We start from the raw sequence: 18,543 nt of genomic DNA, 5'->3' as shown, positions 1-18,543 counted from the left end.
TTGTTGTTCCACCTATAATGTTGCAGATCCCTTTAGCTCCTTGGGTACTTTCTCTACCTTCTCCATTGGGGGCCTGTGTTCCATCTTATAGATGACTGTGAGCATCCACTTCTGTATTTGCCAGGAACTGGCATAACCTCATACGAGACAGCTATATCAGGGTCCTTTCAGCAAGATCTTTCTGGCATATGCAATAGTGTCTGGGTTTGGTGGCTGATTATGGGATGGGTCCCCAGGTCGGGTAGTCTCTGGATAGTCTATCCTTTCGTCTTAGCTCCAAACGTTGTCTCTGTAACTCCTTTCATGGGTATTTTGTTCCCTATTCTAAGGAGGAATAAAGTATCCACCCATTGGTCTTCCCTCTTCTTCATTTTCTTGTGTTTTGCAAATTGTATCTTGGGTGTTCTATGTTTCTGGGCTAATATCCACATATCAGTGAGTGCATATCTAATGACTCCTTTTGTGATTGAGTTACCTCACTCAGGATGATATCCTCCAGATACATCCATTTGTCCAAGAATTTCATAAATTCATTCTTTTTAATAGCTGAGTAGTACTCCATTGTGTAAATGTACCACATTTTCTGTATCCATTCCTCTGTTGAGGGGCATCTGGGCTCTTTCCAGCTTCAGGCTATTATAAATAAGGCTGCTATGAACATAGTGGAGCATGTGTTTTTATTACCAGTTGGAACTTCTTCTGGGTATATGCCCAGGAGAGGTATTGCTGGATCTTCCGGTAGCATTATGTCCAGTTTTCTGAGGAACCTCCAGACTGACTTCCAGAGTGGTTGTACCAGCTTGCAATCCCACCAGCAATGGAGGAGTGTTCCTCTTTCTGCACATCCTCGCCAGCATATGTTCTTGTATTTCAATCTTCAAACCTGTTCCTTTCCCCCTATGAAGCAGGAAGAGATTTTTCTCTGATATTCGCTGTTAGAACCTAAAGGGGAAAATAATCACTTTTAGGGTTTTTAATTCATAGGCTTGTCCATGCTCTGCCTCTAGTAATTCAGTTTGTTTCTCTACCCTAGCACTGGTTCTCATGTGAGTTTCTGCTCATGGCTTTCTGGTTCTATAAGCTGTGATTCATTGTATTCAGTGTCTCTAACCCTAGTTTAAGGAGTCATTTGCCTAATACCAATACCCTCAGTTCTCTAAAGATATTAAGAAATGTTTCTGGGCCAGGCTTGGTAGCCCCATGCATTTAATCACAGTGCTTGAGGGGCAGAGACAGGTCACTACATTTTTAAGGCTGGCTAGTCTGGTCTACACTGGAGGCTCCAGGCTAGGCAAGGCTATATAGGCCATCCTAGTCTACATAGGAAATTACAGGCAAGCCAAGGCTCTGAAGAGAGACCCTGTATCAAACAAACAAGCAAAGAAAAGGTTACTTTTTGGTTTTAGTTTGTTAAGCTTCATACTCACTGTTAAGATGCAGTGGATATTTCTTCATATGCAGAAAGAAGAAATGTTATCTTAGTTCATGCAGTTACTTTTTTCTCTAATATTAGCCAATGTTGGTTTCTTTTAACAAAATGTTGGTGTATGTGGTTGTGTGTTAAGGTACTCAGTCCTCTATTTGGTCATTGCAGTGCTTTCATCAAAGTAATAGATGCTAGTTGCAAGGAGTTACATTTGGTAAGGAGAGTATGAACCACACTGAAGACATTTGTGTATTGGAATCCTGTTTCATTTTGGAAAGCAAGCCCTTCTGCTTTTGTGTCCATCTATTTCTACCCTGAACAACTTAAATGGGCCTAAAGTTTTTCATCAAGCAGCTTTTTGTACACATTGATTTAAAGTACCAAGTTTTCATAGCCCTCAGGTGTAGCATGAAAACATCTAGATAGAAGGTTTACCATTTTCCATCTTCTGTTGACTTAGCCTTAGTGTCACAGGCAGAAGCTCTGAAGGAGGAAAATGATAGCCTCCGCTGGCAGCTGGACGCATACCGGAATGAGGTAGAACTGCTCAAACAGGAACAAGGCAAAGCCCACAGGGAGGATGACCCAAACAAGGAACAGCAGCTGAAACTTCTGCAGCAAGCCCTACAAGGGATGCAACAGGTATGGGCAGTTTGTTCTCCTGTGCTGTTTGCAAGAACAGCATCTGCTTTGTTTGCAAACAGGTGTGCTGAAGCCAAAAGATCAGAAGTTAGTTACTTTAGGCTATTGGTATTGCCTTTATTGTCTTTATGAAAAGTCTCAATTACTTGCATATGATAAAATGATGATCGGTAAGTATGTACTTGGTTAAAACAACAAAGTATAGTATTTTAGAAGAAATAACAAAGACTTCATTCTTGATTTTCATGGAAATGGAAACCATGTAGTAAATACCAGGGTTTTAGGATTGTAACACCAGTTTAGCTTGTATTTTATTTTCACAGCTATGTATGTGACTTTACAAGCACAGAATTCCAAGTATAGAAATTAAAGTGCCGGGCTAGAGACATGACTCAATGATTAAGAGCATATATACTCTTACAGAGGATTAGAGTTTGGTTCCCAGCAGTCCCAGCAAGCATGCTGGACAACTAACAAGCACCTGTACCTCCAGCTTCATGGCCGCCATGGGTACTCACACATATACAAACACATGTAATAAAAATAAAATGAGTGCTAAAGATTCATCTGAATAAGAGGAGAAATAATTAAATCCAATGGAAATTGAATAACAGGTGGTCAGTATCTCAAATGTGATGTGGCCATCACCACAGTGAGCCTCCAATATAAAAGCTGTCAACACCTCCTTTCACTAGAGTGAAGGACTAGTGCTTCTAAGAAAGGATATGATCATATCCTGTCATCACAGTATACCAACCATCTTCCTTACATTTTAACGTGTGCAATGTGTTTCAACTCTGTGCTTTGAAATTATCTAGGGCAAACTAATTGCTGCTTGGAAATCATAAATGGTGAACAGGGAGTCTTCTGGCACTAGCAGCCTTGTGTTCTTATTGCTGCTACCACTGTCTTCCTGGGTGACAAGTAATAGCACATTAATAAGTCACCGTTCCTATTAGCAAAATGTGTGAAAATGCTTACCTTCCTTTACTTGTCACCACAGTTTAATTAGAATACATAAATTATATCAGAGATCTTTCTACCAAAAAAGTGTCCCTGTAGCTAGCCTTCAAAAGGCTTTGACAACATACATTGTACCTTGTTGGAGCTGATGATCTTTTGCAAGTCTGAAAATAAGACTTTGGAAACACCTTTATCCTTGTTTCTCTCTTCTTCCTGTGTTGCTTTTGAAACCATTACACATACAAACAGTTGTGCCACTTCCATGCATAGATCTCAGACGCCTAAAAATTAGCCTTGGGAAAACAGTACTATAAAGAATGAGCAACATTTTCCCATTTTATCGCAAAAGATGTATAATAAACATGTATTAAGACAAAGGAATGTCAGAGATACCTGGCCTGGCTTTAGATCTAACTCTGCTACTTTTTATCTGAATTAATGCATTTATGTGCTAATATACTTAGCACAGTGCTTAGTAAATTAAAGGAAATTCAATAAGCAGTGTTTGTTGCCCTTACTGATAACAAATTCAGTTCCTTGCCTTCTGATACAGAAATAAACATATGTGAGATTTGGATTCATAACTATCTTTCTACACAAACCAAAATTGGTATGGTAGACAACTTTACAAAGAAAATGTTTTTCAACATTAAGTTCATGTCTCCTCAACAATCAAGATAGTTTGTACAGTATTCACTGCACAGCTGGGACAGAGCAGAAGCTAAGTGACTGTGTTTGTGGGTTTCTCTGGTCCTTTATAAAATATAAACAAATTCAGAAGAAATACATAAGAACCAAATTTTTAAATAGTAGAAAGTATCTTGATTTTCCCAAGATACTTTTTCTCTGTGTAGAAAAAGGTACTATTAGTAGAGGGGGAAGTGAGGCTAGTCCACTTGATAGCTAAACTCAGCCAAAGACTGTGTGTGAAGTGTAAGCCTAAATGAGTAATTCCATGATCTGTGCTGTTTCCTGAAGCATCTGCTCAAAGTCCAAGAGGAATACAAAAAGAAAGAAGCTGAGCTTGACAGAATCAAAGACGACAATTTACAGGTAGAACAACTGTTGGAAAATTTTCATGAAAAGGTACAAGTCCTATATCAATCTTTTCTTTTTATCCCTTCCCCCTTCCTCTCTCAGTGATAGTAAAAAGGCCCTAGAAGTTTTTGCAACAGAAGTCAATGTGAAATACTGCTAGTTGGGAATTAAAGTCCCTCTCTGGGCCAGGCATAGTGGTGCACATCTTTAATCCCAGCACTTAGGAGGCAGAGGCAGTCAGATCTCTGAGTTCAAAACCCCCTTTTTGAGAACCCCCTTGTCTCAAAACAAAACAGCCTCCTCTCTGTGGTAAGTCTTGTATCAAGAGGTCTGTTTTTAAGTATGAGAACTTTATCATTTCTAAATATAAATGATAAAGCTTCTGGTTTATATACTTTTCAGTGAATAAAATGTCGTTCCGATTATCATCGTTCCAATTATCATATTCCTCTGTCTTTGCCATTGAAGGAAATCATATTGCATACTTCTTCACCGCCTCATCTCCTCACACCAATAACAACAGAGAAAGCCTATGTGTTCTGGTTTGCTCCCTATTGCTGTGAGAAACACTGTGCCCAAAAGTAACATGGAGAAGGGTTTATTTCCCTTTGCAGCTTACAAGCTCAGGAGTTCTGACTGCAGCAGAGACCATAGAGAAAGGTTACTGGCTTGCTCCTCATAGCACACTCGGTTTGCTTTTTATACAACACCAGGACCATCTGCTCAAAAGGTGGCATCACCCACAGTGGGCTGGGCTTCTCCCATCAATCATTATTAATCAGGAAAAGATGCCCTACAGATTTTCCTACAGGACAATCTGATAGAGTCCATACCTTACCTTAAATTCTGTCATCCCAGATGAGCATACCTTTAACTGAACATTTCATTAAAGCAGGAATGCAACTAGAACACTGACAGTTCTTTACACCCACCCTATCAGGTCAGAGTAACAGCCAATACCAACCAAGTCAGGCATGGTGATACACATTTGAATCCCAAAGCTTAGGAAATTGAAACAGGAACACTACGACTTCAATGTCACCCTCAGCTAAGTAGCAAGTTAGGTGTCAGCCTGGGGTACATGAGACCCTGTCTCAAACAAACAGCCAACACCAAAATAGGGGGATGGGGAGCCTTGTGGAGAAACAAGGAGACATGGTTTTTCTAAAGCCAGATGATAGTAACAAAGAAGAGAAGGTGAAACTTAATGAATGAAGGGAGAACCTGCTCCAAAAAGAACACAGTGAAGACACCTGGGCCAGCCTATTTAGCTTTTGCATGGGTCTGTGGATCACAACAGAGGTGTGTCTTTTTGATGTGTAAAATCTTCTGCTGTCTCTGTCATACCTCTCCAGTCTCACAGGCCTCAATATTCAGCTGAAGTTATCCTCTAGGGAAAAAAAACAAACAAACTTATTGACCAGAACTTGCTGCTGTGTGAAGAGGTAACGTAGGAGCTTGAACCAAGAGTTCACCCTCGGCAATGGTACAGTTCTGCAAGAGCTGCTGTTGATCTTCCTTGCTCAGCTCAGAGACAGAACAGATGCAGGCCCTGGGTGTGTTTACCAGTGTGGGATGTGCCCCAGAGAGCCATTAGGAACTGGCAACCTTGGTGTAGTTGAAACAAATGATTGAAAATGTTTTCTTTCAGAGGCCATTTGCAATATGCTTTTAATTCTTCCACATCATAAAATAAACTCACTTTCCATTTTTGCGGGTGCTATTAAAGAAACGAGCACAATCCCAGAGAAATTCATTTATCAAGCATTTAATTGAAAAGTGCCAAACCTGCTATACTATCAGGACTTTCCTCATGCTATCAGAGTTTCTAAATTGTCCCAGAGCTGCAACATAGCTGTTTCTCTTCCTGAATAAAATGCACCATGTCTCCAGAAGATCCTAGCTAGACCAGGGGCCTCGCTGCTGAGAGCACGCTTACCATCACTCTATAGATTGCCATGACAATTGACTTCAGCACATTTGTAGTAGAGGCAGCTTCCCGCTTTGTGAAAATTTTTGTTTAAAGAAACAACAGGTCAAATGGCACAGAAGAAACGTGTCATATTGTGCTCAATGACAAGTGTTTCTCAAGTGTTTCTCATCTGAGAGGGAATATGCTAAGGAGGACCAGAGAGCCATCTGATGATCAGAAAACTGTGTGAGTCAGAATTTTTCCTGTTATTTCAAGCAAAGCTTCTTTTAGAAGAATTCATGACAGATCATTACAAACTGATTGTCTCCACGAAGCTGATTTGTGACTAAATATTTCAGCCTGACACAATTAGGTTAGGAAGTAAGAGACCATGGCTATCACATTAGACGACAAAAATAATTTCACGTTGAAAGGCAAGCAGTAAGGTTCAGTTTGCTTGGTTTTTGCTTTTGTTTGGGTTTCTTAACAGTAAGCCACCACATGAGCGGTTGACAGTGTTTTGAAGTATAGCAGTATCACTTATGTCTATCTTGCTGGGGGAAAGAACTACCTCCTTGAATATGCTAGTGGAGTTCAAGGAAATACACATCTAATACCACTTCTAATTTGCTTAATGCCAGCCATGATGAATTTGAAATTGGGTTCAGTTGAGTCACAGTTCCATCCTAGATGAATAAGACTTCTCAGAAAATCTGACTATCTTAAATCAAACTCAACTTGTTAAATGCCCACACTTAAGAAATGCCTTACTGGATCATTTAAGGTTGCAAGGGAATTAAAGCAGATGCAAAGCCCCTGCCTTAGAAATGAGCCAGTGTTTTAAATCAGATGTGCCGGAAAACAGCTTGTCTTTCAGCGTAGACCATTCACTTCAGTATAAGCTGTTATCTAGGAAGCTTTGAAGACACCTTTAAAGAACACAGAAGTGGCCCCCTTTCCCCAGGCCTCGTGGGAGGGAAGAAGTGCGAGAGTATCAGAAGCCAGCATGACCGGCTCACGCCTGCTGAGCCCTCCCCAGCACTTTGTTCTAAAAGAAAAGACAGAAGCAGTGGGACTGATGCAGGAGTTTCTTTTACTCCTTCCTCTGAAAGCTTTTACTTCATCTATACAATGCAGAAAGGTGTTTTCCCCTGCACCTAAAGACAGAAAGAGCCACAAACAGTGCCTGCTGGGCGTAAAACTCACCTGAGTATCTCATAAAACCAAACTGCTACACTCAGAAAAAGCCTGACAGACAGTTGATATCTTTATTCATGGTCAGAAGGATTTTAACTGATCTTTAACTTAACAGAGAAGAGAAACAAGAAACGGAGTCTCTAGTCTAGAGATAAATCTTCTAATTTCTAGTTCAAAAGCCAGCATTGATACCTGAGTAGAATGGATGTACATTCTCTACTCAGATGTGGGACTTCCCATGAGCAGAATGTGGATCTAATGTTGAGAGAGACAGAGGGGGAGGGAGGAAGATGAGAATATGAATCAACATACTCATTCATTCATATGAGTGCATATAACCTGAGATGAAACGTTAACTCCCCCATTTCCATTATCCAACAATGCAAATATAGCAAAGCTACCCAATTTATCTTTTCTTTGCTTACCTCACCTGTATGATGGAGATGATATGTGTTTAGCAAGACCTAATATGTAATACACAATGGCATGGAGTCTGCGTCCCACGATTACTTATATATAGCCTAAGAATACAGCCAGAGAAACATAACTGGTTAAGATAAATGTCTACATCCTTGTGCATTTTGACACCATATAAAGATGCTTTGGCTCTGATGGCAATGGTACTTCCTGCCAAGCCTGAAAACAAAAGTTTAGTTCTCAGGTACCACATGGGAGAAGGAGAGAATCAATACAGAAAGTTGTCCTTTGACCTCCACGAGTATAGCATGGTGTGTGTGGGCATGGACACACACACACAGACACACACACCAAATAAATGTTTTTAAAGGGTACTTTGGATTATCTGTGGTGTTTTTAGAATTTGTATTTTCAGCAACCCAAACTGGACTATGTTGTTTTAATGGTACTGTGTTGCTTTTGTGGACCTATTGCTGGGCACAGTGAAGTACACCTGTTATTACTAGGCAACACAATTAGAACTTACCTCTCATCTTTTAATCAAAGTTATATGTTGTACAATTAATTGAAATCAACTCTTTGGACAAATAGGGTTAACTGACCCAGGAAGCATTTTATTCCAGCAGGAAAACTGTGGTTCTAGACTGTGTGCATCAAGCCAAGAAGGTGAGCAACCTCTTGAGAAGACCGCAGTCAGCAATCCTGTCAAATCTGAACGTGAGGCACTGCTAGTGGGTAAGCAAACCAACACACACACACACACACACACACACACACACACAAAACCCATAAGGTACAGAACATGTCTGGCAAGCATGTATGAAGTATGACGGTACAAGAGTCTTAAACATGAGAGATAAAGATCAAGGAAAATTTTTCCATTAAAACTTCTAAGAAGAGCCAGGTGGCATGCCTTTGATCCCAGCACTTGGGAGGCAGAGGCAGGCGGATTTCTGAGTTGGAGGCTAGCCTGGTCTACAAAGTGAGTTCCAGGACAGCCAGGGCTATACGGAGAAATCCTGTCTCAAAACAACAACAAAAACAACAACAAAAAAAAAAACAAAAAACAAACAAACAAAAAAACTTCTAAGAGCTCCAAACCACTTCTGGCTCCTCGTAGCCACTGTCATCCCAAGTGTGCTGTAGTCAGTATTATACTGAGAGTGGGTCAAGTACAGAAGCACATTGTGTGCTTTTAATTGCTCTATAAAGAGAGAGGGGTCCTTGCTCATTCATTCAGAGGGCTAGTCCAGACACTGGTGAGAAAGGCTTTCTCAGATGAGCCTCAGTAGGGAGTGTCGGCTCTTCTGATGCCAGATGAAGGGGTATTTGTCTCTACTTCTCAGCACAACACGTTCTTTGCAATACTACTTTTCCAAGTCTCAAACACCAAGTAGGTATCTGACAGCTTTATTAAATTCCACTCTGATGTAAGTTCAGTTACCTGAAGTTACATTCCACAGGTTTAAAGACAACATCTCTGATTTTGGCTCAGTCTCTGAGCGCCCCAAGGGTCCAGGTTAGTTGACTCTGATGGTCTTCCTGTGGAGTTCCTATCTTCTTTGGCCTCCCCCTCATATGTAGCAGATATTCTGCGTGGTCTTCATGTGGGTCTCAAACAAATGGAGCAGTATCTGTCTCCAAAGCTATTGCCTGTCCATGGGATATGTTCTTCTAGCTGGACTACCTTCTCTGATCTCGGTGGGAGAGGATGCACCTAGCCCCACAGAGACTTGAAGTAACAGGGTGGGGTAGGTGGAATACCAGGGAAACCCTCACCTGATCAAAGAAGAAGGAGGGGAGATGGGGGAAGGATTGTGGGAGGGGGTGACCAGGAGTAGGACAGTGAGCTGGATGATAAATAAATAAATAAATAAATAAACAAATGAGTCTCAAAAATCAGCCCTCACTTTAGATGCCAGACTCATACATCAGATCCCCAAATGTTTGGTCAACATTCACTTATGAAAAAAATTAGCCTCCAAACGATGACACCATTGCATACACTAGCAAGCATTTGCTGAAAGGACCCTGATATAGCTGTCTCTTGTGAGACTAGGCCCGGGCCTAGCAAACACAGAAGTGGATGCTCACAGTCAGCTATTGGATGGACACAGGGCCCCCAATGGAGGAGCTAGAGAAAGTATCCAAGGAGCTAAAGAGATCTGCAACCCTGTACGTGCAACAACATTATGAACTAACCAGTACCCTGGAGCTCTTGACTCTAGCTGCATACGTATCAAAAGATGGCCTAGTCGGCCATCACTAGAAAGAGAGGCCCATTGGGCATGCTAACTTTATATGCCCCAGTACAGGGGAACGCCAGGGCCAAAAAATGGGAATGGGTGGGTAGGGAAGTAGGGGGGAGGGTATGGGGGACTTTTGGGATAGCATTGGAAATGTAATTGAGGAAAATACGTAATAAAAATATTTAAAAAAAAAGAAAAAAATGTTTATTTCGATAGACAGTGTTAGAGTTTCAGTCCATGTTTGGTTGGCACAATTGGTACTTTGGAGCCTACACCAAGGTACCACATCAGAATGACAACATGTGGCAGCATCATTTACCTCATGACCAGGATAAATGACAGACAAGAGAGAGGGGGCTGTGTTTTCCAAAAGCATGCTTTCATGTCCACCAGACCTCACATCTTCAAAGTTCTACTACCTCCACATAGTGCCACAGGATGGGAACTTAGGCTTTATCACAAGAACCTTTGGGTATCATTCCACATGCACACTATAACAGTAAGTCACCCACACTCTGTCCTGTCTTGCTAAAAAGTCAGGAAATTCCATTTACCCCACTCACCAGATTCTCAAACTTGTTAGCACAATTCCCAGAGCTCCAAGAAATAGTGAACTATTGCCAGAATATTGTAGAGCAGCAGTTCTTCAACCTATAGTTTGGGACTTGTTTCGGGGCTCCAAAACACCTTTCAAGGGGGTCACCTAAGAACATCTGAAAATACAGGTATTTACATAAGATTCATAACAGCAAAATTATAGTTATGAAAATACTGTTATGGTTGGGGGTCAGTTCAACCTGAGGAACTATATTAAAGGGCCACAGCATTAGGGGAGAACCCTGCTGTAGAGGATGGAATGCAGGACTGGAGAGATGGAAGAGATACATAGGGCATGAAAAGAAGAAAAAAGGAGTCAAGCCTCTATGCCATGTATGGGCTTGCTCTGCTCCCTTCCCAGCATGTTTCTGTGTTCACCAACTGGAAATCTCTCTAAATGCTGTCATGTCTTTATGGAGGTTTCATTGTGTCAGTGTGGTTTGAAGGTAGAGAACCAAAAAGCCCCCCATGCTCTTAATCACATCTTAGTCTTACTGTTGTGTTGGCCAATCCTTGTGGAAGGGGGTGACCAGGAGTGGGGCAGTGAGCCAGATGTTAAGTGAAATAGATAGATAGATAGATAGATAGATAGATAGATAGATAGATAGATAGATAGGTGAATAAATGAATAAGTAAAATAGATAGATGGAGAAATAGATAGATAGATAGATAGATAGATAGATAGATAGATAGATAGATAGATAGATAGATAGATAGATAGATAGATAGATAGATAGATAGATAAGTGAATAAGTAAAATAGATAGATAGATAGATAGATAGATAGATAGATAGATAGATAGATAGATAGACAGACAGACAGACAGACAGACAGACAGACAGACAGACAGACAGACAGACAGATAGATAGATAGATAGATAGATAGATAGATAGATAGATAGATAGATAGATAGATAGATAGATAAAGTAAGCTAGCAAAGCTAGCCCTGAAGCTAGCAAGGGGCTATCAGCCACGACTCAACATCATACAAGTAGACGTCTAACTAGGCTAGTAGAATATACCTGTAATCCCAGCACTCCGAAGACAGTCAGGAGAATTGTAAATTCAAGTCCAGTCTGGACTATATAGCAAGACTCTGATTCACATAGCAAATTATATTGGAGCCAGCAAGGTGGCTCAGTGGTTAAAGGAACTTTCTGCCAAGGATTACCACCTGAATTTAACCCCAACAATTTACATGATAGAGAGATAGATGACTCTTTCAAATTGTCTGTGACCTCCAGATATACTGTGGCTCAGTCCATATTTGTGCACAAATGATAAATGATAGATAGATAGATAGACATGTGATTTGATGTTTTAAAATTATAATCTATGCAAAAATCTAAACCTAAAAGGTTTAGAATCTCTGTACCAAGAACTGGGATAAAGATTTTATTTTGTCATTACATCACATTGAAAAATGACTCAGGAAACTGTCAATAACTTGTTAGACACTTGTATGCTAGGATACTATAAATGCTAGAATTGTTCTCACTAGAAAATTCAAAATTGCACAGTTAAAGAATTGGACAACCATAGCTTCCAATCTTAATGCCACTAATGCTGAGATTCAGTTCCTCCGTATGCAAACTGGAGAAGCGGCTACTTGTATTACAAGTATTAACATGGTAATTCTCCCATGCAGGACGATAGCCAGCTCTCAGTACACTTACAGTACTAGTCACAGATACTTGTTGGCTTTATGTTCCGTTTGGGAGCTAATGGAGAATTGAGGTTCAGTTTATTTGGTCTTTTAACAAGGATTGGTTAATCCAAGCTTCCTTCCAGAAAGCTGAACCACAAGGTAACTCTATCCCACAATCCAAAGCTTTCCATTCTGACTGGCTTCTGCATATTTGGGAGTATATCTCTCTTCTTGGGGAGTGGGTATTATACTCAGATATAACACTTTGATATGTCCATACGATGCACAGGGGGATCTGCCATTGAGACTTCTAACAAAATCCAACAACTTTGTAACATTTTTCTACTCAGAATTTTTAACAAATTGTCATGGTGACAGAATTATTGGGGAGAGAAGGAAGTCTCTGCAAATGGATAGCCCGAGACAATAAAATATATCCTTCAATGACTAGCTTTTGTTTTGCTTTTTAAAGACCTTAGTCTTTAGCTGGTAGAGAAATCTCCTTTCTAACCTAAGTTCTTTGAAGGTGAACCCACAAAAACTGATTAGTGTTTTTAAACCTCTGAACTTATTTCTTAGCATTTGATACTTTTCCTTAGCCATGACATTTAGACTTTCTTTGAATATGGACTTTTTTTCTTCAGAACTGAAGTTTTTCAACTCAAATCAGAGCTTAGAAATTCAATTTACTTGGTCATTTAAGAATAAAGAAATGATAAAAGTAATAGTATCCCTTTTGAATGGATTTTGTGACTCACCCTCTGTTCCTCCTAGGTTCTCCCAGCCCACCCTTTGCCATCTAATATTTGGAAGGTTTTCATAAAAAATAATTGAATTTCAAGCTATAATTTCAGCTTGTACTATTCTTTGTCAGCCTCTGAAAGGACAGAAAACTTGTACTTTCTAAACCAAATCAGTGTTCACTTATATTTCCTGGTAGTTTTTAAGAAGTTCAATTCTGGAAGATGATTTAAAAGATAGATAAATTCACAAGCATTTAAAAATGAAACCATACAGTTTTTGAACATTTTTTTCTACTTGTTGCCAATTAAGTATTAGAACAATTAATGTGACATCCGTAAGAATTAGGACAGTGGTTGCAGCTGACCCCAGAATTAGACTGAGTGGTAATCCCCCAGGCATTCCTGAAAGTTATAAACTGCTTTAAGAACTCGGTTCTAGGAACACACTTGGGGCTCTCAGGACACAATGGCAGTGACCAGTCATGCCAGTGTAAAGGAAATTTTTGAATTTTCTGTATAAATCAAGTCACAAAATAAAGCCCCAATACAGTACAAGTGGGTCTCCACCTTCCTAATGCTGCAACCTTTACTACAGCTCCTCATGTTGCAGGGACCCCCCAACATTAACATTATGGTTGCTGCTATATCATAAATGTAATTTTGCTACTGTTATAAATCACAATGTAAATATCTGATTGCAGGATGTGTGACCCCTGTGAAAGGGTCATTTGCCTCCCCAAGTGGGTCACAACCCACCGGATGGATTTTGTGACTCACCCTTGTTCTTCCTAGGTTCTCCCAGCCAACTGCACTAGGTTACTAAGTATGTGGTGTGTTTTTCTCATAGGACAGTCTTAATTCCTAAGAACATGAAGGCTAATTGAATGATTGCCAAAACACACATCAAAGTCTACATTCATCTTAAGATTCTAGGATTCAAATTGTTGTCAGTGGTGACAAATGATGGGAGTGACCTCACATGCCAGCTTCACTCTGGGTGGCATTGCAGAGTGAAAGGCAATGAGTGGCGAGAGCCACTAAGTTCACATACCTGCTCTACCAGTTGTCAGCTGACACTTATGTCTTGGTGTTCTCATCTGTAAAATGGGGGTTGATAGTGCCTATGCCATGGGGTTGTTAAAAAGGATTAAATGAATAAAATATATGCAAACTTAAAATACTGATGAGCTTACAGATAGTGTGCGTATGTACTTTTGTCTGTATGATCACTGTCTGTGGATCTCAAGACATTGCATGCTGCCATGTGACCTCTGGGGCATTATCTCCACAGGGATCATCTCCACATTCCTTCACGTCCACCCATTTGGAGCAAGCATTGAATACATCTGTTCCTACTTGAATCGTCTTGATAATAAGGTATGTGTGGAACTCAAATTGGGATGAGAGGATGAAGGGGTTTTTTCTGTGTAGGTGACCTTACTCTCTTCAGGCATTAGCAAGCCATATTACTTGTGGCTCTAAGCAAGTGCCCCTTACTTCCAGTCTCTGTGATTTAATGTATGACCTCCCTCTTAGAAATAATATGACTGTCTGTCCTAGCTTTCCTAAAACTGAACAATGTCCTGAGACTTGACATATTTGGTAGTAAAACTAAGTAAATCCCATGAAAACTAGAAATAACTGGCTAGCCTACTTCTTAGAAGATTCTGACTTACTTCCCTTGATTTCCAGGCAAGCTACCAAATACCCAGCAAATTAACCACTTCTCCACTCTTACCGGTGAGCATTTGCCCCAGGCCTCTAGCCATCACCAACTACCCCCTACCATTACTACTGCTGCTATCTGCTTTGAGAACAGTTGAGGAAGGTAAAATAATGATGGTGATCTGTGGGCCATTTATCTGTGTGATATCTTCCTGAGACGAGCTCACAGATCACATGAAGTAAGGCAAAGTGTCGATTCCCCTGAAAGTCAAGGCATAGCAACAGGGACAGATTCTTGATGGCTCCTCAAAACAAATAAGCTCATGATGTGTCTTTTCCCCCCCAGAAACAACATTTAGCTAATCTTCCCTGTAGATTGTGTCACTATTATTTTACTAAACCAGGCCTCCTAGGAAATACCATTGAGTGTGGATTCCTGACATTATGTTGTCCAAGATGTGAAATCAGAGAACCCTTTGTCTTCTTAGTGAAGGCACTAAGCATATTCTAATTTAGTGATACACTTTCCCCAGTGACCTTTGTGTTAGTTCTAGCTTGCATTGATTCCTTATTTCTCTCTAAGAAGTAATTCTCTTCTATAGCCATATACCCCACTGGGCAGTTAAAGGAAAAATGGAATGGTAGTATCCAGACCATGTGGTCAGTTACAGTTCAGGATACTGAATTATATGTCAGTAAAACATCTCAGATTTTTTTGTTAGTGTTAAAAATAATACACATTGTCGTTGAATGCAAAGCTGGTAGAAACATAATGAAGAAAAAGCAAGGTAGCCCCACCCCAAGGATTCTATTTTAGCCTGTAATTTCAGACTCTTTTTCCATATCTATACCACATCTACCAACATTTACGTAGCTACATCCACTATCTATTCCCAGTTTTTGAAATGAGAGTTCTACTCTTTGTAGTAATTTACAGTGTTCTTCTTTCATTCCAGTGGATCTCCTTTACCACAAGCATTGGGAGGAGGGCACAACTTCACTCCTAGATAGGGCCCAGCCCCACCCAGCCCCAGCAACATCCTGCCAGAATAATGTCAAGACCTTCCAGTGAGGGCTTTAAAGGGTACCTAAATTTTGTGTGGAGTAACTCCAGGCTTCTAATTTAAGGTTTCCCCTGTTGGTTATCAGTGTGTGGGTGGTAGAAGAAAGGAATAAAGGATACATCAAAGTAGGAAGAGTTATCATTTTCCTTTGTGGGCTGATGCATATATGGAGAATTCTATTCCACTGACAGACATTTCTGACTCTGTCCCCTCCAAAAAGGTGTCATAGCTTCATTACCCCTGGCTATAGCATGCCCAACAAAGAGCATGCTCAGTTGGCTACAGGCCCAAACTTCTCTACGAAACTGACATCAGCTCTTTGCAAAAGCAATTCATTGGACGGTGTCCAGTAGTCCCAGCATATGAACATCGGTGTCTGAAAACCACTCCAGCCACACACACAAATTCATAAGGCCAGATAAGAGATGCCCACTGTCCTCAGAACACATAGCAGCAGGTGGCCAGGGATGGAAAACTAGTTGTGATTGAATGATGTCCTCTGTGTCCCACAGATCAGCACCAGTGATGTGGAATCTCTCATGAGTAGACTCCAGCATACCTTCAGACAGGAAATGACTGGAGTTGGAGCCAGCCTGGAGAAGAGATGGAAATTCTGTGGTTTTGAGGGCTTGAAGCTGACCTGAAGCTCTTTGCCTAGAATTAGAGATCCTGAAAATAAATGTGTGCTTGACAAGCTTAGGATGTGAATTTTGTCCTCAGTGGTTTTCAAGTGGACATTGCTTTCAATTTGTCGGTTCATTCCCGAGTCTCTTTCAAGTTAAAATAAGGATCCTAGAATAGCTTCTCAAGCTACAGGTCCTAAAAAGAAATTGCCTCAAACCTCAAGTGCTGTAACTTTCTCCTATTTCTAGCAATTGGTTGACTTGTCTTAAAAGTAATAGTGAAAAATTCCTGAGACTAAAGCGTATTTGGAGTGTTTTCAGTGTCTGTACTACTGCTGTAGACCTTGTACTTTTTCAACGCTGTTAGCTGCAGTGTTTTGATGATTTGTATGTGCTCTGTGTTTCCAGATTTCTCTTCACAGGTTGCTACTGGTAAAAGGAGTGAGAGGGATGCTAGGAACCCCCTGTAACTGCCATTGTCTTTCTCATCTACAGTAAACACTAAAAGAATAACCCATCTGTGTCTTCTCCAAGGTGCTTCACCAGTTCACCTTTGAAATAAAAAAGCATGAACTGTGGCTTTTTGTAAAAATACTGTGAACCAAAAGTTGACAAACGTTCCAAAGTTATTTTCTCTAATAGATAAAAGGTCTATTTCAGAATTTTAAAACAAGAAATCTAGATGGATTCATGGGAAGTCTTCAGTATGACTACTGTGTTTGTGCTTTTCAGAACTACTTGTAAATAGTCTGCTTTTAAAAGAGGGCATGTTTAGTTTTCTATGAATTAAAATGCAGTCAGGTGTGGGCACATGTGCACACACATTGGCAGAAGGGATTTATTTTGGTAGTCCTTTCCTCTGGCCTTCCTACTGTCTGTTGATCCCATTTTTTCCTGCTGTTAGTGTGTTGAAATGCAAACTGTGTACTGCTGTAAATACTGTTTACTTCAATGCTGGATGTTTGTAAAGAACTGATGTGAGTATTGAAAGTAAAGAAATAATGAATAAATGATGGACTGGGGTGTGAGGCTTCCTGCAGATGCGTCAGCTCCATCCAGAATGCTTGACTGACAGGGACTCCTCCGGTTCCCTCATACCCACCTGTACATTGTAGTGGCCTCACCACCTGTAAGTGGACTATTCAGGAAGTCCTGCTTGGTAGGAAAAGAAAAGAAAGGGTAGACTTGGATGGAGGCTGTTCCTCGAAGGTATAAACGGTCTTTATTATTTTTTGTGGTGGTAATGGTGGTACTTCTAATTACACAATCATGCTCTCCCTTGAGCTCTGTTGAAGGTAAGAAAATACACTGAAGGAATATAGCCAGTAAGAGTATTTCCTGAAAATACTTTGCAAATGAGATGTGATCAGTATTCAGAGATATATTTTTAAAATATAAATATTCCCTTTTATACCTCAGGTTTTTGTTCCATTTTGAATGGCTTGCTTCCTGCGTGATACTTAGATCATCTCAGGTCTTCTCTTTGAGTTACCAGCATGTTGGAAGAAGATGCCAAACTTGCTTGGCAACTAGAAAGAACATTCCACAGGAAACCATTCATGCTGGAAGTTGACGTGCCCCTCAACAGCCCAGTGTGGCCCCAGCAGGAACCTAGAGTTATTTTTACACTAGCTTCTTTGCTGGAGTATCTTCCTCATAAAGGCTGCTTCTCTGGAAAGCTTTGATTCTTCAGTCTCAGAGGCTCCTAAAATATGTTCTTTTCAACAATATCTGTAAAATCAATAGAAATTTCTCTAGTCATCACTTATTTCTTGAATAAATTAAATAAATTTCAAGGCAACAGCTGCCATACATAAAAAACTTGCTTATCTTCACTTAATCTTTCTCCCTCACTTTTTTCTTGTTTCTGTTCTTCTCCTTTGTCTTGAGATGGGATCTTTCTATGTAACTCACTCTGGCCTAGAATTTGCAATCCTCCCATAGAAGCCTTCCAAGCTCTGAAATTACAGGCATGTATTGCAATCCTCCCATAGAAGCCTTCCAAGCTCTGAAATTACAGGCATGTACCACTCTGTCTAGCCAACCTGTTTCAGTTGTGCATTCCAGTTTAGTTCAGGTATAATTCTCCTGCCATGCTTCCATATACTAGTTGTGATGGTAAACTTTCTTTTTTTTTTTTAGGTATTTTCCTCATTTACATTTCCAATGCTATCCCCAAAGTCCCCCATACCCACCCCCCAATCCCCTACCCACCTACTCCCCCTTTTTGGCCCTGGCGTTCCCCTGTACTGGAGCATATAAAGTTTGCAAGTCCAATGGGCCTCTCTTTCCAGTGATGGCCTACTAGGCCATCTTTTGATACATATGCAGCTAGAGACAAGAGCTCCGAGGTACTGG

General features: G+C 40.5%; 1 protein-coding gene across 15 annotated transcripts in view; it reads left to right on the top strand.

Annotated features, from left to right (window-relative positions):
• The window catches only part of Enox2 (ecto-NOX disulfide-thiol exchanger 2), a 291,296-nt gene extending 274,066 nt beyond the window's left edge, over positions 1-17,230 (top strand). For 8 of the 15 annotated variants that reach the window (XM_029472964.2, XM_029472962.2, XM_029472963.2 and 5 more), the window contains 6 exons: positions 1,887-2,068; positions 4,010-4,117; positions 8,219-8,330; positions 14,125-14,210; positions 14,526-14,573; positions 16,075-17,229. In XM_029472964.2, the coding sequence (XP_029328824.1) occupies positions 1,887-2,068; positions 4,010-4,117; positions 8,219-8,330; positions 14,125-14,210; positions 14,526-14,573; positions 16,075-16,206 (668 nt within the window). In that variant the 3' untranslated portion in view covers positions 16,207-17,229. Of the gene's footprint in view, positions 1-1,886; positions 2,069-4,009; positions 4,118-8,218; positions 8,331-14,124; positions 14,211-14,525; positions 14,574-16,074 lie in introns of all 15 variants that reach the window. The other 7 variants (XM_085838202.1, XM_085838204.1, XM_085838201.1 and 4 more) reach the window with 6 other exon arrangements.
• The last annotated feature ends 1,313 nt before the right edge of the window (positions 17,231-18,543 follow it).

This window comes from Mus caroli, unplaced genomic scaffold, assembly GCF_978045245.1.
Source record: "Mus caroli unplaced genomic scaffold, Mus_caroli_1 scaffold_5, whole genome shotgun sequence".
Taxonomy (NCBI): domain Eukaryota; kingdom Metazoa; phylum Chordata; class Mammalia; order Rodentia; family Muridae; genus Mus; species Mus caroli.
The sequence above is the reverse complement of the archived record's forward strand: the minus strand, read 5'-3'. Positions and strand labels throughout refer to the sequence as shown.